The sequence below is a fragment of the Camarhynchus parvulus genome, chromosome 4 (genome assembly GCF_901933205.1).
Source record: "Camarhynchus parvulus chromosome 4, STF_HiC, whole genome shotgun sequence".
Lineage (NCBI taxonomy): Eukaryota > Metazoa > Chordata > Aves > Passeriformes > Thraupidae > Camarhynchus > Camarhynchus parvulus.
Window position 1 is genome coordinate 49,706,348 of NC_044574.1, and position 27,418 is coordinate 49,733,765.

Below are 27,418 nucleotides of genomic sequence, written 5' to 3' on the forward strand. Positions count from 1 at the left end.
TCTTTTTCTTTTCATGGGTCTGAAGTAATAGCTTATAGCATGCTTTAATGGTAGCTGTTACAACAAGGCGAAGGGTTGCTTCCAGGGTGAAAGGAAGCACCAAAGCCCCCAAGGCATGCTGCAGTGTCCAGTGCTGAACAAAGACAATGACGTTTTAAAATCTGTGAACCTTTGGCCATGGTGCATCGCTGACACTTGTAAGGTCACACATCTCGGGAAAAACCGAGTGCCCAGAGCCCGCGTCACCCTGATTCACGGCTCCGCTGTAAAGGGGCTCTCTTCCCCCTCGATAGCAGAGGTGGAAATTTCCACGCCTATTTCTGCGACCCCCTGGGCAAAGCTTGACTGAGGAACCTGAAGAAGGCAGTGTTTAGGGTCTGGCCAGATGGATGCAGCACAGGAAACAAAGCACGGCAGGAAGGTGGCAGAGTTGCTCCGATTAACCAGAGTGCTGCAGGCTCTCGCACTCTCTCAACACGGAAGAACATTTACTGAATGGGAAGAAAGGTTAACCTCGATTTCTTGCAGGACTGGATGAAAAAATCAGCCCTTGCCTCGAGAAAAAAATGGCACGGGGCAACACAACACCTTTTGCCTTAACTCCGTGGTGAGTCGAGCGGCTCGCAGAGCTCTCGGCGAGCCCAGGCGCAGGGCGAAACCCGGGGCGGCGGCTGTCACACACCGGAGTCCCGGCGGCACCGCCACCAGCACCGCCACCGCCGCTGCCCCACCGCCTCCGGGGCCAGGCGGGCTCACCCCACCGGGGCACCCGAAGGCCGCTCTCTCGGGCGTTGCCGGGGGTAGGAGCCGCAGGCCGGGAGTCTCTTCCGGACCGCTCCCTCTCGGGGAGAAGGGGCCGCTGTCTGGCAGGCAGGGGCGGGGTGTCCCCCCAAGGCAAGGCCGGCTCTCCCCGGCGCGGGGCGGCGCGGCGCTGCCGGGGCCGGGCTGTGACCGCGTCCCGCCCCCGGCGGGGCGGTGGCAGCGGCGGCGGCGGTACGTGCGCGGGGCGGCGCGGCGGCAGTGCCGGCGCGGAGCCGCGAGGAGCCCCGAGCCTGTCGCGACGGCGGCGACGCGCAGCGCGGCCGCGCCCATGGCGAGCAGCGGCGGCGGCGGCAGGTAAGGGTCGGGCGGGGCGGGGGCCCGCTCCCCCGGCCATGGCTCAGACGGAGGCCCCGAAGGCGGTGCGGCTGTGGCGCGATGCCGCCCTGCGCGCACGGAAGCTGCGGGGCGGCCCCGGCGAGCCCGAGCCTGAGCCCGAGCCCGAGCCCGAGCCCGAGCCGGACGCGGGGCCGCCGGGGGCCGCCGCCGCCCCCGGTGCCGCCGCTGTTCGCCTCCCGTCCCTGGCGGCGGCGGCGCTGGGGGAGCTGGAGGCTCTGAACCTGAGCGGGAGGGGGCTGGAGGAGCTGCCGGAGGAGGCGGGTGCCGCCCTGAGCGGGCTGCGGGTGCTCAGCCTGCGGCGCAACCGGCTGGCCCGCCTGCCCGCCGCCGCCCTGCGTCACCTGGGCCGCCTGGCCGAGCTCGACCTCAGCCACAACCGGCTGCGGGGCCTGGGGGACGGCGGGGCGCTGGCGGGGCTGCAGGGCCTGCGCAAGCTCAGCCTCAGCCACAACGAACTGGGCGCCGAGGGCCCGGGGCTGCCCCCCCGTCTCGCCGAGCTGGGCTGCCTCGAGGAGCTCGACCTCAGCTTCAACCGCCTGCGCCGCCTGCCCGAGGGCCTGGGCCGCCTTCGGCACCTCCGCACCCTCGACGTCGACCACAACCTGCTGCCCTCCTTCCCTGCCCCGCTGCTGGAGCTGGCCGCCCTGGAGGAGCTCGACTGCTCCGGCAACCGCCACCTCGGGGCCCTGCCCGAGGGCATCGCTGCCCTCCGCCGCCTCAAGATCCTCTGGCTCAGCGGCACCGGGCTGGCGTCCCTTCCCGAGGGTCTCTGCCAGCTGAGTGCCCTCGAGAGCCTCATGCTGGACGGCAACCGGCTGCAGGCGCTGCCCGCTGGCTTCGGCAGACTACAGCGGCTCAAGATGCTGAACCTCTCATCCAACCTGCTGGAGGAGTTCCCCTCTGCCATCTTGGCATTGCCCAGTCTGGAGGAGCTCTATCTGAGCCGCAACCAGCTCACCGTGCTGCCCCCTCACCTCTGTCAGCTTCACCAGCTCCGCACTCTCTGGCTGGACAACAACCGCATCCGCTACCTGCCTGACTCCATCGTGCTCCTCCACAGCCTGGAGGAGCTGGTCCTGCAAGGCAACCAGATCGCCATCCTGCCTGAGGGCTTCGGGCAGCTTTCCCGTGTCACCCTGTGGAAGATCAAAGACAATCCCCTCATCCAGCCCCCCTATGAGGTGTGCATGAAAGGCATCCCCTACATCGCAGCTTACCAGCAGGAGCTGGCCCACTCCCAGCCTGCCCTCAAACCCCGCCTCAAACTGGTCCTCATGGGCCTGAAGGATGCAGGAAAGACCCTGCTGAGACGGTGCCTCATGGAGGAAAATGAGAAGAGAGAGGGCATGGGAAGCCTGGAGGCAGGGAACACCCAGCACAGAGGGTTTTCTGGGCAACAGCAGGACATTGGGAGAGTGGCAGTTGGGTGTTGCCCCTTTCCAGAGCCTCAAGACAATTCCTCAACTCGGGTACCTGTCATGCAGCAGGTGGAACGTCTCCCTGTTGAGGGTCAGGACATCCCTTCTTGTGTGCCCTCTCACCGAGCAAAAGGGGACAAAACATCCCCTGCACCATCACTGCCACCCAATGTGCCCCGAGTACCACTGGGACTAGGACTGTCAGGAGGCAGTAAGGGCATCGAGGTGATGGACTGGACAGCAGATGCAGAGAGGGGCCTGACATTCATTGTGTATGAGCTGGCGGGGGACCCGAGCTATGATGTGATCCAGTCTTTCTTCCTCTCCCCTGGAGCCTTGTACGTGCTGGTGGTGAATTTGAGTGCCTACGTCCCTCAGCACTTTTACCCCTCTGTGGGCTATTTCTTACACTGGCTCAGCTCCAAGGTGCCCCATGCCGTAGTGTGCATGGTGGGAACCCATGCCGACCTCTGTGCGGAGCGGGAGTTGGAAGAGAAGTGCCTGGACATCCATCACCAGATCGCTCAGCAGGAGAAGAGGGATTCTGAGGGGCTCCAGAGCTTAGTCCAGCAGGTGGATGAGGCTCTGGGACAGGACTTTGACCTGCGCTGCTCCAGCCCGCATGCTGCCTTTTACGGGGTCTCAGACAAGAACTTGCGGCGGAAGAAAGCCCAGTTTCAGTATCTTCTCAACCACCGCCCACAGATCCTGTCTCCAGTGCTGCCTTTCAGCTGCCAGGACCGTTGCCAGGTGCGTCGCCTACGGGACAAGCTCCTCTCAGTGGCCGAGCACCGGGATATCTTCCCAAACCTGCACCGGGTGTTGCCCAAGTCCTGGCAAGTGCTGGAGGAGCTGCACTTCCAGCCCCAAGCTCAGCAGTTGTGGCTTAGCTGGTGGGACTCTGCCCGGCTGGGCTTGCAGGCAGGCCTGACGGAGGATCGGCTGCAGAGCGCCCTGTCCTACCTGCACGAGAGTGGAAAGCTGCTCTACTTTGAGGAGCATCTCACCTTGCGGGAGTATGTGTTCCACAACCTGCCACGGCTTATAGACATCCTCAATGTCTTTTGCCAGCGGGATGCCACCGTGCTGCTCCAGAAACTGCTCAGCGACACCCAGATTGACGAACTGAGGACCACTCAGCTCCATCATTACGTGGAGGGCTTCTTGCTGCATGGCCTCCTTCCTGCCCACGTTATCCGTCTCCTTCTTAAGCCCCACGTCCAGAGTCGAGAGGATCTGCAGCTCATTCTGGAGCTGCTGGAGAAGATGGGGCTATGTTACTGTGTCAACAAACCCAAATGCAAGCCCTTAAATGGGGCAGCTGCTTGGTACAAGTTTCCCTGCTACGTGAAAAATGAGTTGCCCCATGCAGAGGCATGGATCAACGGCACCAATCTGAGCGGACAGTCCTTCGTGGTCGAGCAGCTGCAGATTGAATATAGCTTTCCATTCATTTTCCCACCCGGCTTGTTTGCACGCTACAGTGTCCAGATTAACAGCCACGTGGTTCAGCGGTCAGATGGCAAATACCAGATTTATGCCTACCGGGGAAAGGTGCCTGTGGTAGTGAGCTACCGGCCTGCCAGGGGAGCTCTGCAGCCAGACACTCTGTCTATCGCTAGTCACGCGTCCCTACCAAATATCTGGACAGCTTGGCAAGCTATTACGCCTTTAGTGGAAGAACTGAATGTCCTGCTCCAGGAATGGCCGGGCCTGTACTACACTGTGCATGTCCTCTGTTCAAAGTGCCTTAAAAGAGGGTCACCCAACCCACACACTTTTCCAGGTAAGGCACAGCCCAGCTTGCCTTTCATCTCTTTTGGAGCTTTGCCCCTTCTAGAAAGGTGTAGTATGAGGTCAGCCTTAGCTCTATTTTTTTTCTTTTTCTTTTTTTCTTTTTCTTTTTTCTTTTCTTCTCTGCTCTAACTCCTTTCCCTGGTGGTTTGAGTCATGAGAGAAAATATTAGGGTAGCTCCAAGGAGACAGGCTTAAAATAACCTTATTCTGAGAGGAGGGGGGTGTTACATCCCCCTTTGTCTGCGCTTTTTCTCTCTGCTTTTTGGGTTTTGGCCCTGAGGGTTGGCAGTGCCATTGTTGAGAAGTCTCTGATCTGTCCTCCTTGTTTTGATTTCTTTGAATGGGATTGTGGTGTTGGGGTTTTTTCCCCCTAGTTCCTTTTACCCTGCAGCTCCCACTTCCTTGGAGCTATTTGTAAACATGAATAGAGATGCCTAAAACATTGCAGGTATCCCCCTTCAACCCTCCACCCCCAAAACCTGGCCTATGCTGCAGTCTGTCTGAATGCAGGAAAGCTCCTCCTGGTAGACAATGGGTGTGTTGGTCTCCATAGCCCTGTGTAAAAAAAAAGCTTTCTCGGAGCTTTCTTTGAGCCCTGTCTCTAGTAGGAAGCATTCCTCACTGAAGAGAGAAGGATACTCCATCTTCTTTGTTTAAGTGTCTCACCTAGAAGTGATTCCCAAACTGTGCCTTTTGGAGCTGTTCTCAAGCACATTTTATTTTCCTTCCTCTCTCTCCCTTCCTCAAATGAAAAAAGCATAACCTCTCTCCTCTGGAATGTGACTGGTTGTGGTGCTTTTTAAAGCTGTCACCTCTAAAGTTGTGATTTTTATCAGTGAGGTTTTCCGGTAGCATCTGTTTTACTTTGTGTGTGCAGGTACTGCCTCCTAACTAGTGTCCTCCCTGCTCCGCTTGGGTTTTGCTCTGTGGCTTGCAGGGTGCCATGGGAAAGACGCTTTGATGTGTAAATCTGCATGAAATCAAAATGCACTCTGTACTGTGAGCAATGCTCCAGAAATCTGCATTGTAACAACCATGTTAGAGGTGTGTTGGCACATTATTATGAGGTAGCCTGAAGTTGTGCAGGGAACTGTAGCATGATTTGACTTAGAGCAAGCAGTGGTGCTGAATTTGTTCATAAGCAAATGTGATTAATAAGGTGTGGGTTTTCTGGGGTTGTTTTGGGGTTTGGTTTCTTGCTTTTTGTTGTTTTTTTTTCCCCTCTGGACATTTAGGATAAGGAGGCGCAGTTTGCTCCTCAGCCTGGGTCCTGGCTCCATCAGCTATATCTCCCTCCAACTGCTGTCTTATGTAATAGCCACTGGACTGGGGGGTGAACCCATGCTGTGAGACGTGCTGAGTGATATCTTGCTGCTGACATGGTGCATAGGGCAATGTGATCTGCTTTCCAAACAAAAAACTCTGGAAGCTGAAAAAACCAAACCTGCTACAGAACCCCTGAAAAAAACCCCAACTACCCTCCCCAAAAACCTGCCAAAATTAGTCACGACAGCAGACATGTGAGTGTGCAGTGTGATGGGCACTTATTGAAGATTTAGCTTGTGAATTCCAGTCTCTAGTCACGCATCTCTTTAATGTTTTTTTAACTGGTGAATGCTTTGTGGCTGTCCCTTTTCTCCCTGTGAGTAGATGATGCTTTTAAAGGGAAATTTGAAGAGGAGCCAGACTGTCTGCAGGCTGTTGTTGCTGACCCCAGTGATGGTCAGAGCAGGTTCAGAAGCATGAGAGGGGCATTGAAGGGCCTTTTCCTTTGGACTTGGCTGTGCCATGTATGTTTCATTAGAGGTGGGAAAGGATTTATCTCACCTGGGAGCCAGGCCAGGTGTCCTGGGAGGGCCCAGGTAAGCAGTGTGCTGAGCATGGGAGGAGCTGGGGCTTGTGTGCCAGGTCTCCAAATGACACCTGGGTGATGCTGCCTGTGGAAAGGGGGTTGCAGCATTTTTGAGGTGCTCCAGCAGGCCTTGCTATCAGGGGCACAGGATAGCATCCCAGGTGTGACCCTGCTTTGGGACAGGGAATAACTCTTTTAAACGTGGACGCTCTGTGAATCTAGCTGAGAGAACAGCAGACAGACATGTTTAAAAGGCAAGGCTGATCTGCGGAAATGCTGAAGAGTGATTTAATCAATTTATTGAGAATCCTGCTTGTTGTCATGGATGATGCTTGAATCTAGCCCAGGTTTGATCTGCACTATATGAAAAATGTGAACTGTGATTTGACTTGGGAAGCCTGTATGTCTGCATTTTATCTAAAATATTCCTTGCTGTGTATCTGCTCTATGAATAAAAGACTGTTTAGGAGCCCCTAAATGGCAATCGTGAAGCTCAAGACTTTTTTTTCCTCCCGATTTTGTTGATCAGGAGGCGTGCATGTTTAAGCCATGCTGCCAAGCTTACTGTCATGCAAGTGAATCATGGTTGGTGTCATTTTTGACAAGGTGTAGGAAAGAGAGGAGTCTAATGTTACGAAAATATGTAGTGAGGGAGATGTCTGTGTTTCTTTCCAAGCTTTTTTAGTGGAAATCACTGACAATTACAATGCTCCTAATACTTAAATAGGTCTGTGGGCTTTTTAGGACTGCACTGAAGAAGTGCTTTGCAGCCAGTTGACCTTAATAAGGGAAATATTTCTGTGTAGACACTGCCAAATTTGTGCTCAAAAATGGAAGTGCAGTCTGGCTCTCTGGGTGGTTGTGCAATTTGTGTCGTCATTCATGAAACTGATGGTGCATTCTTTGGTCATCCAAAATTTTTATTAGAATCCCTTTCAAAAAGGGAGTTCACAAGTTGAGGATTAATCTTTGCTTTTCCTCTCCTTCCCTTTCCTCTCTGTCCTGGACACTATAGCTTCCCTTGATAGTACACACACAAATACTCTAGGAATAGGGCTACTCTGCGTAGAAATAGTAAATAAAAATTAAGGCTCTGGATTCAGTTTTCTGAGGGTTTATTGCAAAGAGTGAATGAAAGTAAAATAAAAATGCCTTGTTTGGGGTCCTTTTAAGGAAGTTTTTGTGTTTGAAACAGTTTTGTAGCTGGACAAAATAGTAACTGAATTGGCATCTGAGCTGGAATTTTAGTATGCTTTGAGGCTGCAGTCATCTACTTGGCTGATAACAACTCAATGTGTTAAATTGGTTTTTTCTTTTACATTTGCATGATATATAAATGAAAGTGTCCCTACCAGGCTAAGAAAGTCATATCTCTCTTTGAGTAACTCAACAGGAGTGGTTCACTTCTCCAAGACAGTAAGACCTCAGTTGGGTCATCACAGGCATTGTGGAATGCTCTCATTTGTATGTGATGTTCTTTTAGCCCCTGGACTGAAGAGCTTTTAGGCTATTCATGTCTTGTAAGCTATTAAGTGACCTGGGATTGGGGGGTGGAGATGGTTTGCCATCTGTCTGATAGTAGACACGTGTGCTTTGCTTGGACAAATGTGACTGGATTTTCCAAGCTTGCATTCATATGCACCTGCTAACTGCCCTGCTGCTGTTTCCTCTTGCCCTGTGCTAGGCTGGGTCTGGGGCACCACGGGCTCTTCCAGACTGGCTTTTGTACAAGGTGTCCTGATGTCCTGTGCCCGATTCTTCTGGTGTTTGGGCTGGGAGGAATTATGTTTGACCAGTGGTTTTCCTTTATTCCTGCCTTGTGAAGGGGCTGTATGAGTGTAGACGTAAGAAAGCCGCGGTCTGTGTCCATTGCAGAAGACGGGCAAGTAAGATAAGGTGATGTGGGTTTTCACAGAGTAGAAACATGACAACAAATAGAAAGCCATGGGCAAAAATACTGTGTGAGCCTAGCAACCTGTGTCCAAAAGGAGGCTTCAGAGCTATTGGGGAGCTTTGAAAGGCTCTGGAGGATTAGCAAGAGGTCTTTTGTGGAGGGAAAGTGCACATCTGCCACCTGCCTTGCTATCCTCTTCTTGAGGTATCAGAGCAGGGGGAGATCACAAGCCTCTATTCTGCCTGTCTCCCACGTTGTGGGTGAGCAGAAGCAGGGATTATAGTGCCAGTCACCTTAAGGGGTACAGATGGAGGTTTCATAGTGTAGTTCCCCTGTGAGTCTCTCTGTCATGGCTAGAGCAGGGCTAACTAGGCCACCATATGCACATGATTCAAAGTGAACATGCTCACCAGCCCTGAGTTGGAGTCAAAAGCTATCATGACCTCCCTTGGTGGCTGGGATGGAGTCAGGAGACAGAGAGGTGGAGGATCCTGTGGTGTGTCATGCTGTCGAGTCACCGCATGCAAGGTGAGCCGAGAGCAGGTGAGACTGGTTTTGTCAGAAGGGCTCCAAAGTTGCCTCAAAATCTGAGCTGCTGCTCGGTGAGAGGCTCATGTCAGATATCTAATTCCACTTTGTAGTCATGCTTTAAGTAGCTGGGGTTCTTTTCATAGACAATTGCAATAGAGCAACACCTGCTTGTTAGAGAGCCTGACGCTAACATTAGACAGCCTTCTATTTTCCCCATTTGCAGGTGGAGTCTTTTTTGCTTGACTTTCAAAGTAGATGCTATGGCTGTTTTGGGGCTGTTGTCAGATATCCTGCAGGCTGTGGCTTCAGCAGAATACTCAGCACTGAGTACTAATTGGAGGCAGGGGAACAAGACTTCAGCACCATGTGATCTTTGGATGTGGATGATCTGGGTGGCAGGATGAAGCTGAACAGGGCCCTGTGGTTCAAGGGAAGAGCATAGATTGGTTGCTGGACTTGGGGAAGCTACTGTCATTCTGTGGCTCTAGCATGGATAATTAAGTTTACTGACTAGAGCTGATTTCTCTGCTGCTGAAGTGGCAGTCTTGACTGGTGTGACTTGCTGTAGGTAACAGTTTAGGAACACATTAGTAGCCTATGTGCCATCACTGATTTTTAGAGATTTCCTTCATATTAACCTATGTGTTGCAAGGTCAGTATTTGAAGTCCTCTCGTTTGGTGGCTGAGGCATCCTCTAATTTAAACAACATGTCGAAAGGGACAACAATTATCTCTGTGGTCTTGAAGGAAGCTGAGAAATTGCCAGAGGACAAATGTGATATGCAGAGTGGGTGGCTGCCATGGGACTGTCCCTGGTGGGGTAGTCAGTGGAGACCTGAACTTGTGCCTGACAGCCTGGCTTGGGATGATGCAGGAACAGGAGGGAATGTGAATGCCAGAAGAAAGGCTGAGGTTTTTGAATTGCCTTCTTACAGCTGTCCTGCAGTGTCTAGTTACTCATTTTGTGTGTGTTTGGGGGCTCTTATTTTTAAGCTCTTGATATAGAACTTGCTAAAATTACTTGAAATTAGAATGGCAACATGCACACTTAACACTGCTTGAAGAAATCCTCTTTTTTTGTGGAAGGAATCCTCTTCCTTATTCAAGAAGTTCCTATGCATTTCTGATAAAAGAAAGCTTTCCTATTATGTCAGCTCTGGTACAGGGAAGCTCTTCTGGTTTGCCCCTTAACAACTTGTCTTGCCCTGGCCTGTTCCCCATGGGGGTCATCTCTGGGCATTGAGCCTCTGGACTTTGATCTGCCACCACTGAACCAGGGAGATGCTAGATTTGGTTGAGTGGATCTTTTTGGTTTGGTTAGTGAAGCAAAGCAGAGTTCTTGGCCTTCAGTGCATTACTTTTTTTTTTTAGTTTGTGTTTTTGGTTTGTATTTTTTATTACGGTTGCTGAAATTTGTCTCTGCAGGAAATGACCTATAAAAGAGTTGCTGGGTACCAAATGATTCTTTGTTTCGTTGCATGAAATCTGTTTGAAAGCTACTGACTGTGAGGGTGAGATAAGCTCTTGTTGGAGGTTTTCCCCTCTCTGGAGTCAGTTGATTACATGAGGACTGATTTGTGTGCTGCTTCAGCATGCTGTGGACACAGGTGTCATGAAACATGCTTTGCACTGTCTTGTGTGCTCACACATCTGGTGATATGATACCTGCTTCTACAAGCACTGAAGTGGAAAAGTTTTCCCATGTAAGTTTAGTTGAGGTTTAGCTTGTGAATGATCCACATGCGGGTGTATTACAGGGGCCTACTGCTTGTGCATCCCAGGAGGGGATGGTAGGAAATCACCAACAGTGCTGAATTGTTGGCCTTTGGGGATGTGAACATGTTACTTGACATTGGGATAGAGATGTAAAAAACAGTATCAGTTTAAAAACAAAATAAAAGTGCATCTGGTAGGTAATTCTCCTGTATGCTGTGGTGTCCATTGTTTTTGCAGTATTAAGCAAGGAGCTGTGATAGCCTAGCATGCTCTCCAATTAGTAATTTGCTAGTAATAGTGCAGGCTACTTGTTTGACTCTTGCAAACAATTTTCTAGGGAAGAAGGGGAAAATTTATGTAGTGAAAAGTCCTATGTGGGGTTTTAGTTCTTGGAAGTCATCAGTGTACAATTTTTTTTCTACCTCACCCCCATTGTGAATAGAGGAATAACCTCTGTAGATATGTAAAGAAAATTGTGTTCTGGGGGTTGAGTACAAGATCATCAGTTGTGGCCTTTTACCTCCCTCTCCTTATTTCTAGTACCTGTACTTGTCCCACACGTGTGGACAACTGTCAGAGTAAGCAGGCTGGTGCCAAATAAGATCACCTCTTCTCAGCTGCTTTGGAGCTTGTGGGATACCTGTTTCAGGGAGCTTGTTGTAGGGACAAGGAGTGGGAAGGGAGTGCCTAAAGTACAGTGTGAATTATAACCACCAAATTCCTCTTCTGCAAATAAAATGTGTCAGTGGTTTTGTCTAGCTAAGAACTTACCTGTGTCTAAGACAGTAATGCACTTGGGTTACAGGAGTCTCAGCCTGCCTCCATGGTGTGTTATGTGTTGGTCTTGCCTACATCAGGAAAGTTGATGGGATTCTGGTGACCACAGCTGTCTTATACAGAGGATGAGCAGGCCGTGGTGTTTTTAGAAGTTGTTGCATGGATGAAGTTTACAATCTTGGATGGCAAGGTCACCTGTGTGAATGTGGCCTTTGTTCCAGATAGACCAGGTGGGAGTGTTTTGTTCTCTAGCAATTTCTTTCTAGGGAACCAGATGTAAGAACTGAGATGGGGGGATGTGAGACCTGTGAAAATAAAATGGCTGGTGGCTTTGTTAGAAATTTCATTTGGGATGTTCAAATGGACTGAACATCCCCACCTTGGAGGGCTTATGGTTCTTCCTCAGGAGGCTGCTGGAGGTTAAAGACATATTGCACTTGTGGTATTTTCCTGGCTAAAGCTTGGTGGCAACACTGGTCGGGTTGCCAACATGGTCAGTGGTACTGTGGTTTCAGACTTACCAGGTTCTGTGGTTAGGAGTGACTTGTCTGTGGCCAGTGGATGGAGGCTGTGCTCAGACTGAGCTGTGACTGCTGGAGTGCTTGCCTGCTGGAGTTGGTTGTGGTTTAAAGCAAGACCTTAATTTCAGATTTGTGTTTTTGTTTTCCCTGTGGTCATTTTCAACAACTCTGAGCTTTACCCAAAGGTGTACTGAGTACACTCCTTACTGGTTTTAGCTGTGGATTCCTGGGGGAGGAGTGTGAAAATGGCCTAGGACTTAACCACTTTACAAGGTAGCATTAATTTTGAATTGGCAGTTGAGCATGGCAAGCTCTGCCTGAGCCAAACAGCAGCTTTGAGATGAGCAAGGTGCTTCAGTTGGGAAGGCCATTAAACTGAGCACTTTGTGAAGATCAAACTACACTGAACTCTCAGGGCAAGTAACCTTCAGCACAAAATAAAGTTCAGTCTCAAATCCTGTTCAGACCTGCCTTGTATTGCCAAGTGCTGACTCAGATTTGGTGCTTGAACACTCCAGGAAGCAGATGTAGTGTGGTTGATCTAGGATACACTGAATTGTGCTGATAAGATGATGGGAGACTTCTGCTGGGCTTTTACTGGCAGGATTTCACAAGCTTTTCCAAGTGCATTTCTGTGAAACTCTTTATGAAAGCAATACCAGGATATCTCTTTTATCCAGTTTTAGGATGATGTTTGCCAAGAGTCTAGTTTAGAGAAGCATTTTTATTTGTGTCATCTGGGGGAACCTACACTGTTCTGGGAAAGCTCCTTCCTCCTTCATTCATGGTACCCATCACTTTCTGTAGAGTTTTCAGTCTCTTCCTGTTACAGTGTGCCAGGAACAAAACAAGAGTACAACAGTGGTAGGACAGGGATTTATGTGCCTCTTGCCCACAAATGACTGGTGATAAAATTAATATTGTAGGCTTTTATCCTAACAGAATACAAGATTATGGCATGCTTCACTCAAGACTTGTTTGTTGAATGATGTGTACATAGTAACTTTCCAGTCTGTGTGCTGAATTCCCCTTGGATCATGTTCTTTACATTTTTAGCAGGTGTTTTTCTCTCCAGCAATACCTAGTGAGCAATGGTATCTGATAAGGAACAGATCCTGCCATACAGCAGGCTAGGGTTGTTTATGAACTTCCTGAAAAATTAATTGTCTGTGGTTTCCACAGCATCAAAATCTGCAGGGTTTGATTTGAGACAGAGGCACTTGACCTAATTTGCTTCTAGCAAATGCATCTAGCAGTTTCTGCCCCATGAAACCATGCAGTGGAAAAATATTGAAGGTATACAGTGATTTGGCCTTGCTTGACTTTGAGAGACATGTGCAGTGCATTTGGTTCTTCTGTATCAGTGCATGGTTGGCACCATTTGTCCCTAGGCTATCCCTTAGTGTTCTCACATTTAGGAAGACCCTCCCACTTGCCACATGGGCAACATACGGAGGGAGAGCTTCTTGCAGCAGAAGAAAGAGGCATCTTCATCATGCTGTTTCTGAAAATTTGTGATGGACACAGCAGAACTGCAAAATTGTCCTGCAGTACAGACCATGAGTCTGCATGGTGCAGTAGCTCCCTGCTGCATCTCTAGCTGTTGTGGAACTCTGTTGCTGGCTATTTAGTAGCCAGCAACTCTTTCCCCTCCCTGTGGCCTCTTTGCTAAAAGCAGCAGTCAGGTACAGATGGCAAGCAGTTTTTCTCTGAACAGATAGTGTTAGAAACCAAGAATTTAGCAGTGTGCAGAGCTGAAATGCACAGGCTGTACAGTGTGGAGGATGGAGAGGCAGGGACCTCTCTCTGAGGCTGCCTGACATCAGTCTTGTACTCTAAATATTCCTGTTGCCCATGTCCAAACAGTTGCATTATCGTCTCTCATTAAAATTCTCAGATAAATTGAGATCAATAAAGAATGAAGTACTAAAAGATGGGGTAATGGCTGATGATAAAGATCCATTCTGAGAAGCAGTCATTCTCATATTGATGTTCCTGACGCTTGAATTTTTATCATTCCACCCTCTCTCTATATTTGTATCGTGTCTAGCTCACCAGTCTGTACACATATTCTCTTTTACTACATTATGGGGAAAACAGCGTGATTGTCTGTCAAATTGCTGATCTTTGTGCTTTACAGGATTACACCCTCGATGTATAATAATATGCAGCTGTATTTATTGTGATATGTGATGGGGAATAGTTCGAGTTGTTTATGCAGAATTTTTTTTCCCCCCAAAAAGAACTGAACAGCTGGGACCTTGTCTACATGGGACCAAAGGGGGACTAGAGGCAACTACATAACTTAGTTGTCCCCTTACTTTTGGAATTCTTCATCTGTGAAGCTGAGTGGCTCACAGGAGCAAAGACCTTCCTTAGCAGGGGGATTTAGTCATGATGGGACACACAGGAGCTGGAGCAAAGTGACAGTAAGGTGGCAGCCAGGCTGCTCTGCACACCTTTGAGAGAATGCGTCTTGCAAATTGCAGACGAACCCGGGAGTAGCCACAGGGCATGGGAAATTGCAAATCCAGACAAACTGGTGTCTGACTCAGCAACAGCTGTGTGGTGACAAACTCTCACTAATGATAGAGAGCTTTTTCTGGGTCTAAAATGTTTTTATAAAGTGTGCTGTAGGTTGAGAGAGCAGCTGCTGGCTTGGCCTCCACTGCCTTAATGTGGGCTTTGAGCCAGCCAGCCTCTGTCCCACTGTTGAACTTCTTGGGTCACTCTGTTTTGCACCTCGGTATTGCTGAGCAGCCCAACTAGAAACAAGCAGTGAGAGCTGGAATAATCAGTTCTGGCTCAAAGTATTCCCTGGGTAGTCCTTTGGATGGATTGGCTTTCTTGGGGAAGCCTCATCTGGACTGTATCTTCAGGAATCCAATCTCTGCTTGTTCAGAGAGAAACAAGCAGGTGGACCTCTCCACATTTCCAGGATATTCCAGGAAGGGGAAGATGGACAGACTTATCCTTTTTATATGTCTGTGCTACTGCAGTGAAGAGAAGAGATGGAGGATTTTGTTTCCTCTCCTGGTCTGCACGGTGTTTCTTACACCCTTGCTGTGTGCAGCTGTATTTTTGCCGTGGGTTTCCATGGCAGGGTTTTGGTAGTGGGAGTGGGGCCGTACAGAGTTTGCTCCTGTGAGAAGCTGCTGGACACTTCCCATCTCTCTGACAGCCAGTGCCAGATGGCTCCAAGACAGACTCACCACTGGCCAAGGCCAAGCCCATCAGCAGTGGTGGTCGTACCTTTGGGATAACAGATAAGAAGGGGAGAAAAACCAAAAGCCCTTGCAGCAGCAATTGCAGCTGGAGCAGGTAGATGCCCGAAGGAGGCTGTGATCCTCTGAGAAGCCTGTGCTGGAGCAGACTTCAGACAGGACCTGTGGACCCATGGAGAGAGGAGCCCACACTAGAGTAGGTTTGCTGGCAGGACTTACGACCCCATGGGGGACCCCAGTCCATGAAGAACTGCAGTCAGTGGGAGAGGGCCCCACACTGGAGGAGGGGAACAGTGAGAGGAGTCCTTCCCTTAGGAGGAAGGAGCAGCAGAGCCAATCTGTGATGAACTGACTGCAGACCCCATTCCTGACCCTCTGTGCCACTGGGGAGGGAGGAGGTAGACAAAATTAGGATGAAAAAGTCAGGAGTGAAGTTGAGGCCAGGAAAAAGGACTGGGTAGGGCAGAGGTGTTTCAAGATTTGGGTTTATTTCTTGTTATCCTTCTCTGATTTGATTGGTAAAAAAATTAAAGTAATTTTTCAAAGTTGAGTCTATTTTGCCCATGACAACTGGTGAGTGATCTCTCCCTGCTCTTATCTCAATGAGCATTTCATTGTATTTTGTCTCCCCTGTCCCATTGAGGAGGAAGGGAGTGATAAGAGTGACTTTGGTGGGCATGTGGCATCCAGCCAGGGTTAACCCACCACAATTTTATAGACAGAACTGCTGGATACTACTGAAGCAGAGGATGCTTGGTGGCAGGTTTCCAAACCAGGGAGTCAGCAGCAAGCACCAGGCCTACTTACATTCGTTGCATAATCAAATGAGTTTTCAGCTCCCTGTGCATTTCTCTAAATCTTCCTTTTGAGCAGCCTCTTTCTTTGTCCAAGAGATTTTCATGCTCTTATTTCAGACAGTGATGCATGCACTAGATTTGGAAAAGTCTCATATCCGTATGACTCTGGTATATCAAAGTGGCTAAATTTAGAAAATCTAGCAAAAAAGAGCTTCCCCTTCCTGTGATCTGACATAATGTTTCTTGGTCGCTGTTATTTTTACTATGGAACAGCTTAAATCTATTTTGGTTGGGCACTAAGTGATGGCTACAGTGTGAAAGAAGAAATTTGTTTCTGTGAAGTCAGGCAGCCATGCTGCAGCTTCAGGGTTCTGAGGGCAGCCTGCTCATGCTGAGCATGTGCCAGTGCTGTGTTGGGGCCCCCTTACAGCCCTGCTCGAGCTCTGCCTGCTCAGTACAGGGTCTCTGGGGCTCAGAGCTTTGATGCTCTGAACTTCTTCAACATCTTGTAGATGTAGTGAGTGGCAGTGGTGATGGATTTTAATACAAACACATGTGCACACAGACACACCCCTGGTACTTCACTCATCCTCCAATTCAAGGAGGACAGTATAGGAAAGATGTTTAACTGGCAGCAAAGTAGAAGACGCAATGGGACTTTACATGGGAACTAGTCATGCCCCTGGTTTCACAGTTCTCTTTAATACATGGATCTTTCACTGTACTCTGTTAGGACTGAGCATTCCCTGCCTGGAAAATGCACTGGTGGAATCCTGCCCTGATGAGCACCTTTAGCTCTTGGTGTCAGGAATATGTAATTCAAGCTGTCAACTTTCTTACTGATTTTGGTTTGACGTTTTTATTTGTTTGGGGGTTTTGGGTGTTTTTAAAGCCATGTCTTTTGTTAAAACTTTCTCTGTGGAGGTTCAAGCTCATATTTTATTATAGCTAACTGCTCTGCTTCAACAGCCTTCTGACTTGTTTCTGAACATCCCACGCCTGCTTTCATATTGAGATGGAGTTGGGATGTTGGGAAGAGATGCCTTTTTTTGCTGACCTCCATATCCCAGAAATCTGCTGAGCAAGAATTTATTTATACTTTACCATCATTTTAAGCTCCTGGTGGACAATTGTGTAGAACTGTTCAGCAGGTGAAAATGGAGGCAGTGTGAGCCTCACTCTGGAACTTTGGAACTTTGGTCATCTCCAAGTGCTTTTGTTCAAGTTCATCATGGTGCCAGAGGGCTATGTAGGGAGTGAAACTCCAGTATGCTTGGTCCTCACAGAAAGGTCCAGCCAGATCTGCATACCTGAACCTGTACTGTCAGGAGTTTTGGGTAGGGAGTCTCGCTCACGTGTCACATGAAGGGTCATGCTGTGATCCAGCGCTGGTGACATTTTCATGGCAGCTTGAGCAAGCAGGAAGTTTGTAGTTTCTCAAAGGAACATGAGTGTGCCCAGAGGGAGCCCTACAGGCTCTGAGGTGATTATTACTGGATTTTGGAAAGATCTTAACTGATGCTTGCATAGGCAAATAATTCAGCTTGCCAAGTGGCTGCTGTGGTCAGCTTGGAGCCTTCCTAGGGTCAGGGGCTGAAATAAACAATCAAGAGTTGAATCTTGTGTGTGTCTTTTCCTAAGCAATGTTTTTGTACCTCAAAGGCTCAGCCAAACTAAAGACTTCCTTGGATGAAAGAAAAGTTTGGGAACCTTCCGTTTGGATCAGAAAAAAAAATTACCTTTCTCTGTGTCTTTTGTAATGGAAAGCTACCACAAAGCTTTTGAAGTTGTCTGTTAGTTTTAACTTGTTTGTTCTTCTTTGAAATAAATCACATCTTCTCTGACAAAAGAGTTTAGCATGTTATGTACTTACACACATGCACATTTTTTGAATGCCTATAGTGAAGTTTAACACAATGTTAAGAAAATGTTGCCGAACACGGCAAGATCACATTCAGTTTAGTGATTCAGACAGGATCTGATTTAAAAAAAAAGGAAAAAAAGTGAAAATAAAAAAAGAAACCTCTCCAACCAACCTTTGGGCTGAAGAGGGTGTGATGAGAGGAGATGCTTAGTGGGCTGTTTTGGGAAGTGCGTTAGGTTGGCTCTGAATCTGTAACTTGGACTTCTGGCCCAGCACTTTGCAGTGCTTCACATTAAAAGCTGGCAGCTGTGCAAGTGTGGCCAGGTGTCTTTGGCTAAGGGAAGCTGAGCAGTGTGGCTGTTCACTTACTGCATGGCTGCTGCTGCCCCTGGGCACCAGGGTGGATGCTGGCAGCAGGGTCCTTGTAGTGAGGTTGGGCACCTTGAAGGCAGTTCTTGACCAGCCTCTGGTTTATCACCATTATGGGATTACCAGTTGTCATGTTTTATGGCAGACCCCGTGCCCAGGCTTCAGGTCAGAGTTTAGTACTCTTAGCTGTGCTTCCTGAAGCATTTAGCCATCAGTATTTCCCTGAAATAGCACCTTTGGTTGAAAGCTGTGTGGCAAAACAGCCTCTGCTCTGCAGCTGCTGCATCAGACAAGGTTTGTGCGTGATTCTGCTTCTCTGGCATGTCCAAAGTGCACCTGATCCCATCTGAATCTTGCAGGTGAGCATTGGAACTGAGAGCTGCCTACAAAGTTATGGTTCTGCTGGAGACAACACTTTCACCCCTTGCTCTGTGCTGCTTTATTCTCAGTTGCGTAATGCAGCGTGATGCGGATAATCCGGTCATCATTACAAAAGGATTTAAAACCCCTTTTAATCGGAACTCATTTTTAATAAAGCTTTGCCTTGCTTGGAGGACTGTTTTCCTGGCTTGAGTGTTTAAGAACAAAATGCAGGAGACTGAGGGAGGAGGGCAGCTGGTGCCTCTGTCTGGCTCCCAGGCAGTTGCTGGTGAAGTCCAGAACTGTGGGACACATTTCCAGTAGCACCAAACATGCAAAATCCTTACGTGCCCAGATAGATGCAGCTCGTACGTCTGTGCTTTCTCAGAATTTTTCACTGACAGAGCAGACTTCTGGTGGTGGAGGGAAGGAAAGGCTCCATCTAGTCCAGTCTGACTTCGACTCCCTCTTTTAACCCTCAGTGTCCAAAACACTGGTTAGTAGTCCTCTAGGGCCTCCTGAATCTCAGGACAAGCTGTGGTCCTGGACAAAGGGCCGCATTTACTTCTCTTGTAATGGCAATGGCGTACAGTGCGTGTGGTTGACCTTATTTCATTCGCTGTTACTCCGCCATTGTATTGTGGAAAGTGCACTGACTAAAACAGCGTGTGAACTCTTAGGTAGCTCTGAAGTGTATCCTCTTCCCACTTTTCTGGCAGTAGCCACCTCTTGAGCTGCTACACCTGCTTCACTTGCCCCCAGAGCAAGCCTGAGTAAGGACTTGAACTCTGGCACTTGTGGTTTGAGAATGTTTGAACAGAATGGCGTTTGAGAGCAAGCATTCTGCTGCTTCCTGGTTTTTTTCAATCCCAATAGTCCTCACTCCTGGGGAGCATACCTCCAGTGTATGCTTTATATATCCCTGAGTCTCCTCTTTGATCAGTGTAAGTTGATGACTGGGAAGGTTTAAGGTGGTTCCTCCCCAAGACAGGTCCCATCCAGAGGAGAGCCAGTAAGCAGTTGGTGAGTTCAGGTGAGCTGATAAAACATCTGAACGAGGAGGGCGGGTCAGGGTTGTGTTACAATGACACTGGTGTAAGTACCCCAGAGTCATCCACCTGGTGGAAACCTAGAAGTAATACTTGTTTACAGTACAAATAGGGGACCAGGAGAGAGCTCAGCTCTAGGACAGAATTCCCTATGAGAGAAAGTTGCACAGGAGTAGAAGAAATGGTGGAGGAGTTAAATGTTCTCCTAGCAGCACTGCTGCTTCCCTGTGAGGCTGATGAGTTCTTTCTGGGTCCCTGAGCTCCTTCCTGTTACAGTAGCAAATGTGACTACTATAGAAGTGATTTTTAAACAGCAAAGATGAATGCTGCAGGTGATTTTTGAGCACTGAGAACCCAGGCCAGATGGCATTTAGCAGGCAGTGAACTCTGTAAGAGTTAAGTAGCAAAGCTATTGTTTCTGTATTTGCATGACTTCTCACTGGGAGGCATTCCAACAGTAGAATAAAAAGCAATAAGCATTGGTCTCAGCAGAGATAATAATATTAAGTTCAGAAACAAGCACTTCTCATTGGGAAAAAGGTATTTGTAAGAAAAAGCTAGCTATTGCATTGATTTATGACAATTAGTTGTCTGTCATCTATTTGGATATTAGGGAATGAGAGGGGTCAGAAAAGAGTGGTTAAATTATTGGAAATGTTAAGGAATCACCAATCAACACAAAAAGAAAAGTTAAAAGATTAGTTCTCATCCCATCTGGAAAAGGGAGCAAGTAAAAGCTGTTAATAGTAAAAGGACAGATGGAGCTTTATTCTATCATTGAGCAAGAAAAAGCCAGCAGGTCACTCAAACTTTGAAGACTGCCGTTTTGGTAATAACAAAAGATACTTTAAGCCAAACAAATAGAGCAGATTGAAAACAAAAATCAGGTTTCCACCTCTGTTGGCATAGGGAGACTCAGGCTCTGAGCTCTATGGAGTGCTGCTTGGGTGCTTCCATGTGTGCCAGCAATGCTTTGGTAGTGGCCTTATGCAATTCTCCTCCTCCAGAAGGAGAATTGGCTGGTCTCAGTGCTCTGCTCCCTCTGATTCTAGCCATATATCTTGATGCAAATCTGCATCACACTTTGTTTCATAAGGAAGAAACACTTGACTAAGGATGTACTCAACAAACTATAATGTAAATTAAACAAACATATGCAAAGAAGGAAGTTATGTCTGATGTCCTTGTAATTAAGGAAACCTCTCTGATCCTGCAGCTCCGTGGTCAGCTAAAGCCATACCTGTGGACAGCATGTAGTGTGGGGTTAGTTATTATGTAGAAAGTGGATAGCTTTGAAGGAAAAATGCCAAGGAGGCACTTTGTTCCAATTAAGCATGAGCCTAGAATAAATTTTGTGATGTACATGCATAGACCAAATTCCCCAGTAAAGAGACTTCAATACGAAGTCATGTTGATGGATTAGAACAGGGATGACCTCAAGTTGGTTCAATAAGTGGGTAGAACACTTGATTTAACATTTGAATATGAGCAAGACCTTTGGTGTAAAGACTTTTCTCCTTAGACCAGTCGATGTTGAAGGGTAAAAAATAAATGTTCCTGTGTTTAAGTGGGCTCTGTGGTTGTCCTGATGAGCAGCGAGTGTTTTAGGGTGACCAAAATAGCTTTACAGAGGAATATTGTGCATGCATCTCACCTTAAGTGATCTGGGAGAGAACACTTACTGCCACAGGTCTGAAAATACAGTTCCTTCCAGTTCAGTTTGCACAACACACTGAAACCTTGGAATGGCCCTAAGGCAACAGCAATTCTCATGGAGTCAAGTTACTTTTATCCTGAAAGGAGTTTACTTAATCTCAGAGAAAACTGTTGGGCAGAACACGTAGATGCAAGTCTTGCATGCGTGTTTTGGTTTGTTCTCCTTTTTCTTGGCTGGCAAAAGGTAAGTAAATGGTAAAAAAAAAAAAAAAGGAAGAGAAGAAAAGAAAGGATGCTGTGGCAGAGTGTAAAAGGTTACTACAACAGAAAACTCCAAGTTTTTCACTTACCAGCTGGACACCTGTCAACTTCTAGAAGAGGGGCTTCCTAGCCAGAATCCTACCTTCAACCATGGCACACATGGACATCTTCTGAGGAAGGAGCAAGCCAACAGGGGAAAAGACTTGTCTCAAGTGCTCTCCCAGCCTTAGTCTGTCATTAGCAGATGACATCAGCACACGGATTTGTCTCCTTAGTAATGCTTAAGGACACTTTACCAGTTAATGGTTGCAGCAGTCTGCATCAGGTGCTTCCTTTTGTTTTTCCTCAAGTGCACCATGTAGCACCATGTAGCTGCATTAAGGCTTTCTAGGTTTTGTGTTGGAGCAGGCAGAAAACAATCAGCCAGTTCTGGGTGCAATATTAGTAGCTAGACTATTGTGAGGAAATATGTCTTGCAGACTTGACTAATTCTCTGAATTTAGCAGAAGGGCAGGCAGAGTCTTGGCTCTGCCTCATCAGTTGCTTAAGGCTGGAAGTCAGTGAGACTGAGTCTTGTACGGCCTGCTCTGGGGGCTGGCTTCTCACATGGCCACCTATTCATGTGTTGTGACCTAAACACAGAGAGACTGAGGTAGCAGGATGGTGACAAGTCCTGGTACTCCCTGCAGACTTCAGTGGACCCTGCCTGTTAACTGTTTATCAATAGTAATGGCTTTGAGAACTCCTTTAAACTGCTTTTATTTTTCCATTTAGTTGGACCTGCAGTGTGCTGATCATCTAGATGAAGAAAGGGTCAGCATCTCCTTTGTGATGGAGGAGTAATAACTTTGAAATTACTGTTTGGAAAGATGGGCTGAGACTGGTGGGAATTGTAGCTGTCTGGACTGTCTGCAGCCAGTGGTGTCTAGTGTTCAGGTGGATGCTCTGTGTGCAGGTGTCCCTCGCTGTTACTGGGTGAGAACAGACAGGCTGGGGCTGGCTGCAGCTTTCTCTCCAGCTGGTACCTTGCCTTGGCAAACTGAAAAAGTGCTTATGGCAGATATGGTTGAAGGAGTGGAATTAAAAAGGTAGATTCTGGGCTTGGTTACTCAGTGACAGGCCTGTTTCTATTCTGGGATCAGGATAATTCGCACTGAGCTTATTACACCATGACTCTCCCTTAAAATGCCTTGACAGTCAATTTCGTTCCAGCTAATAAGGTCCTAAAATGTTAATGAAGCTAATCAATTTTTCATGGCTTTGTATTGCAGTTGTCAGAAAGTGCTGTGTTGCAGCCTGCCAATTCAAAAAGCTTTTCAGATATTAGAAGGACAGCAAAACATTCAGCAATTTGAAGGATGTTTTATTTTCTCAATCTTTCCCCAGTGCCCCCTCTCATTTTTCTAAGACTTTATGCTGTGCTGTTTGCTTGTCCCCTTTGGTCACGTCCTTTCTCCATTGTTCTACTCTGGTCACTAGTGGGAAGAGATGGCTTGTTCCCACCTTCCCTATTGCACAGGGAGAAGAGAGAAGGAGTGCCTATAGGTAAAGATGAAGCTGGACGAGGGAGACTACTCATGCTGAAATACTGTTTGAAATATATAGAGTTTGATGGAACAGAGTGGAGAAAGGGCATCTTGTTCATCCCCTTTCCTCATCTCTTTGGAAGGAGCAGTAGTGTCAAAAGTCACAGCCCTCCCTCCTCGTGGCAGTTTGCTGAGATGTCAGTGTTACCTGGCATGCATGCTGTCTGCACTCAGTATCTCATGGGCTGCAGAAGGAGGAGAGAGAAGTTGCATTCATTGTGCAGCCACATTGATGGTCAGTCACTTACCCCCACCGGCTTAGGAGCAGGTTAGATGGCAACCATCTTTTATTTTTCAGAATTGCTTATTTTGTACTGCCAGCAGGAGACACAAGGCTCAAACTTTTATGACTGCTCCTGGAGTTATTTTGATGGAGCTGTTTTGATCATTTACTGCTCTCTGCATTTGTGCTTGTGAGTCTGCAGATGGGAAGTACTAAATTGTGTGGTTTGGGGAATATAAGGGTTTTTTTAATTTTCTTTTAATTGAATTCCATTTATAACTATAGTTAATTTTTATGTGCCTGAGAAAAACATAATTAACTAATGTTTTGGGAAAACATAGTGTTTTCCAACTTTTGTACTTGGAAGCCTTGTACAACCACACTGGTAAGGGATAATCTCAAATAACTCATGAGGGGAAAACTAGTGTGTGAGTTGTAATTTGGTATTTTGAATTTGAATAATTAACCCCCTGTAGCTGTTGAGTGGAACATCCAGAACACTTTCCACTCAAGTTCTCCACCCAGAGGTGTGCTCAGTCCAGTGCCAAGGGCTTCCCCAGAGCTTTTGCAAATGCTCAGGTGTGTCAATGTCCTCTTTTGCTGTGACAGTGATGTGTTAAGAGCTGGCTAACCCTATAATGACTTGGGGAAGATGGAGGGTATTTAACCCCCTTAAGCCTTTCAGACCATAGCTGGTGGTTTTGTGACTCTCCCATTCCCTGAGTGGCAGAAAATAGAGTTAGTGATTGCCAGGAACAGCATCTGTCTGCCTGTGTCTCCTGGACAGGTCTTGCAGAGCACCTTGGCCTTTGGCACAGCCCTGGGCTTCCTGCCAGGGTAATTAGCCTGGTAGCTCCTTAGGTAGGAGGTAAAGTGCAGGGTGATCTCAGCTACTGGGGGAAAAGCTGCCTAGGCTTGAGCTGAGCAGAGCCCAGCTTCTGCAGCGTCTCCAGGGTTCCTGGCCTGGGGACATGCGGCTCTGGGTTCTGAAGCTTGACCTGTCAGCTCCAAGCTGAGAAGCATTGCTGTCTGTTTCCAAAGCTTGTTTTGTGTTTCTTTCACCTCACATGACTTAAGAGCCTTGAGAAAACAATTTCCTGAGCAGCCATCTGGGGGATGGCAAGGTGAGCCATATGTATGTCCACAGTCAGAACTGTGAGGCCTAGAGGTGAGGTGCTGTCTCGATAGACAGCTGATGCTGTGAATGCAGGAGCTGGAAAGTTACCCAATGCTTAGATCAGCCAAGGCTGAGCCTGCCTCTCTAACAGTTGTAATGCTGTAGATTGGAGTTGGGCAGCCACAAGAGACTGCTCTGTGCTCAAGGAAGCTGTTGGCATTTTTGGTCTTGAACCCTTCAAAAGAGAAACTGGTTCCTCTTGCATGTTTTGGAAAGCTCTGACCTTTGCTCTCTGCACCCTTTTCTCTGTGCTATCAGCTTCTGGTCTTGGGGACTCACCTCTGTAGGCTAGTCCTTTGCCTTGCGTCTGGCTGCCTTTCTCACTCCACATCTCCAGAGCAAACTTTTTTTTTGTTTTCAAGCCTTCCTTTTCTTTTTAAACTATATCAAATCCCAGGCTTTTTTGTTCCTAGGCATGTGCTGTACCTGATGGTGGTTCTGCTCACCAGCCTGCTGTTGTGATGATTACTTACCAACAGGGTTTTTCTTCTCTGTTGCCTTTTTTGCACAGCACTCTCCCAGTAGGGCTTTTTGACAGGCTGGGGGTTTTGTTGTTGATTTTGTCTGCTAGTTCTAAGCTCCTCAGACTGGGGACTGCAACATGAGGCTTATGAAACTTTTGTTCATAATGTGCATTTCACCCTGCACTGCTCCCTTTTTTTTTTTTTTTTTTTGGTTTGATTTGTGGCCAGGAGAATGACCTTGAGTGAGAAAAAAATTAAATCCTAACTTGGAGGTCTCTATCCAGCCCTCTGCCTCAAGCAGGCTGGGTAGATCAGGTCACTCAGGACTCCAGAAATAAATCAAGTGCAGTGTTCTCTCTTTCTGGGGAATATTTTTGTGCGTGACATGCAGGCAGTGCTGCAAGGAGCATATTAAAAATTCATACCAGTACAGAGCAGTATTTTCTGTGCGCAGTGCTTGAGAATAAGCTTGTGTGTCATGCACAGCAATATTTGTATGAAGCAAGTAATTAGTTTCATCTAAGCAGAGAAGATGTAAATGGTATGGAGTAGATGGAGGCTTGCGAGACACCATCTCCTTCCCTTTCCTTCTGCCAAGACTCCTGGAAGATTTCTTGTAGAGCTGGCTGTAAAGTCCCAGTGTGTGAGGGCGTTTCCTGTGCTTAAAGCAGAAGGGGAAATCTGTGCACATGGGTATTCATCTCACCCTGCCTCTGTGACAGCTTTGATGTAATTGTGTACGTGCTCCAGCTATTGAACCTTAAAACAACAAACAGCCAGGCACAGAAGCTATAGCTTCTCCAGCCCAAATTTCTTTGCAGTCGTATGGATGAAAGGGGATGGGACTGCATGCAACACAGAGGGGTGTTCTGAGAGCCAGGGCTCTCATGTGAGCCCTGTTTTCTGACTGCTGTTGGAAACCAAGCATGAGGCATGTGCTTTGGGTATGCAGGCAGTGTTGAAGTGTTCTATTCTCTATTCTTCTGAAGGCATGACTGCTGAGTACTGTGCTGAGAGATGTCACAAGCAAAGATTAGTCAAAGGAGGCTTGAGGGAGAAGCACTTGAGGCTGAGATGTAAAGTCTGTCTCCAGTCAACCACACTTGCAGTGGTTTGTGTTGGAGGGCCTTCAGCAAGGAGGAAGAGTGAGAAGGGATTTAGGGTAAGAGAACATATGAGCGCTGAGGCTGCAAAAACCAGTGGGTCCTTGCTTAGAGCAGCTCTAGGATATATGATGGAGTAAGTGGGTCAGTGCTGAAGCAGGGCAAGATGTAGGAGCAGCTTGGTTTTGGCTCTCATTCCCTTGTTGTAAAGCATGAACAATATATCCTCAAGGTCTCTGGCAGACTGAAGAGAGAGAAGCAACACCACAGAGCTGGGGCCAGGTCCAGCTCATCCACTTCTGGCTGTTTGTCCCAGTGGGGCCCAGGTCCTGACAGCATGAAAATGACAAACATCGTCAGGCTGATACTGTGCAAATGTGCTGTCCTGGGAGCTCTGAGGGAGAGGAGATGGCATGACAGGCTGGATTAGAGCATCTCATCCTTATGCCCTTGCAGCAGATTCTTGATACATGAATGGGGAACCTTGAGCCACTTTGCACAGCCACTGCAAGTGGGAACTGCATGAAGGCAAGTGCTCTAGGTGGGATTTTCTTCCTGCATGCAAACCTTCCTCTCTGTTAGGCAGCCAAGTAGGCTTACAGCTGACACTGTCTGGCTGCCAGCATGGAGTAACCAAACACTGCTACAAGTACTCGCTTTTCTTGCTGTCAGCCACTCTCGTAGCTCTCTGATTTGTCACGGGTATCTGGCATTTCATGGGTATTTTCTAAAGGCCAGTGAAGTGTGCTTTGCAGCATGCATGGCTCTGATCACTGGCATGAGCTTTGAGTGAGCCTGTGCCTGTGTGTGTTCTGGGATAAAACAGCGGCAGTGAAGAACATCTTGCTGACACATAGAAGTAACTGCTTCAGGTGAGCTAGCTAATGCCGAAAGGAAACAGACCTTTCTGGTAGAGCTTTGGGAAAGGGTGCAGATTTGTTCCTGTCTTTCCTTTGTACTGCCCATGTGTAGCACATTTCTTTCCAATGCGGGCATCATGACTTGCTCAGCCCATCTGCCTGGGGGGTTTACAAACCAACTTATGGCAGCAGCCAAACTGACCGTGGTAGCTTCATCGCAGGGTCTTGGTTTGTGCCTCAACCTTAACTTGCCGGGCAGCACATTTTACCAAGTTGTGGAGACCAATTTCTGTGCCAAAACACCAGGAGGGTGGCCATGGAACAGATAGAACTTTTTGGCACCATTTGTGCCATTGCAAATGAGAGGCAGCAAAGGAGAATCTTCTCAAGCATTTGCTCTCTGTTTGCAGGTGCTTTTAACCAGGCTTGGCAGGTGCCTCACTACTATCAACTGATCTGGGATTTAGATGCATCTAAACATCAGGCCCTAATCATCAAGTACCCAGCATTAAAGTGCCTTTAAAAATAGGGTTTGTGCTCTTAAATCAGATGAATAATGTTAGTCAAGCAGATTTGTCTACTGAAAAATGAAGTTGTTCTTCACACACTTTACTGTCATAGTTTTTAGCCTTAAGACAAAGTAATTGGAGTTTTGGTTAAAACCTTATTGTCTTCTGTGGGAGTTAAAACTAAGTCCATGTTGAGACTAAGATAAGCTTTGTTGTTGTGTGTGCTATTGCAGGCAACCTTTCAGAGGGAGC

At 47.8% G+C, this 27,418-nt stretch overlaps 1 protein-coding gene across 1 annotated transcript in view; it reads left to right on the forward strand.

The window, feature by feature from the left end:
* The first annotated feature begins 1,142 nt into the window (after positions 1 to 1,142).
* The window catches only part of MFHAS1 (malignant fibrous histiocytoma amplified sequence 1), a 34,811-nt gene continuing 8,535 nt past the window's right edge, over positions 1,143 to 27,418 (forward strand). Inside the window, exon 1 of the mRNA XM_030947954.1 lies at positions 1,143 to 4,362. Coding sequence (XP_030803814.1) covers positions 1,155 to 4,362 — 3,208 coding nt within the window. The 5' untranslated portion in view covers positions 1,143 to 1,154. The remainder of the gene's footprint in view (positions 4,363 to 27,418) is intronic.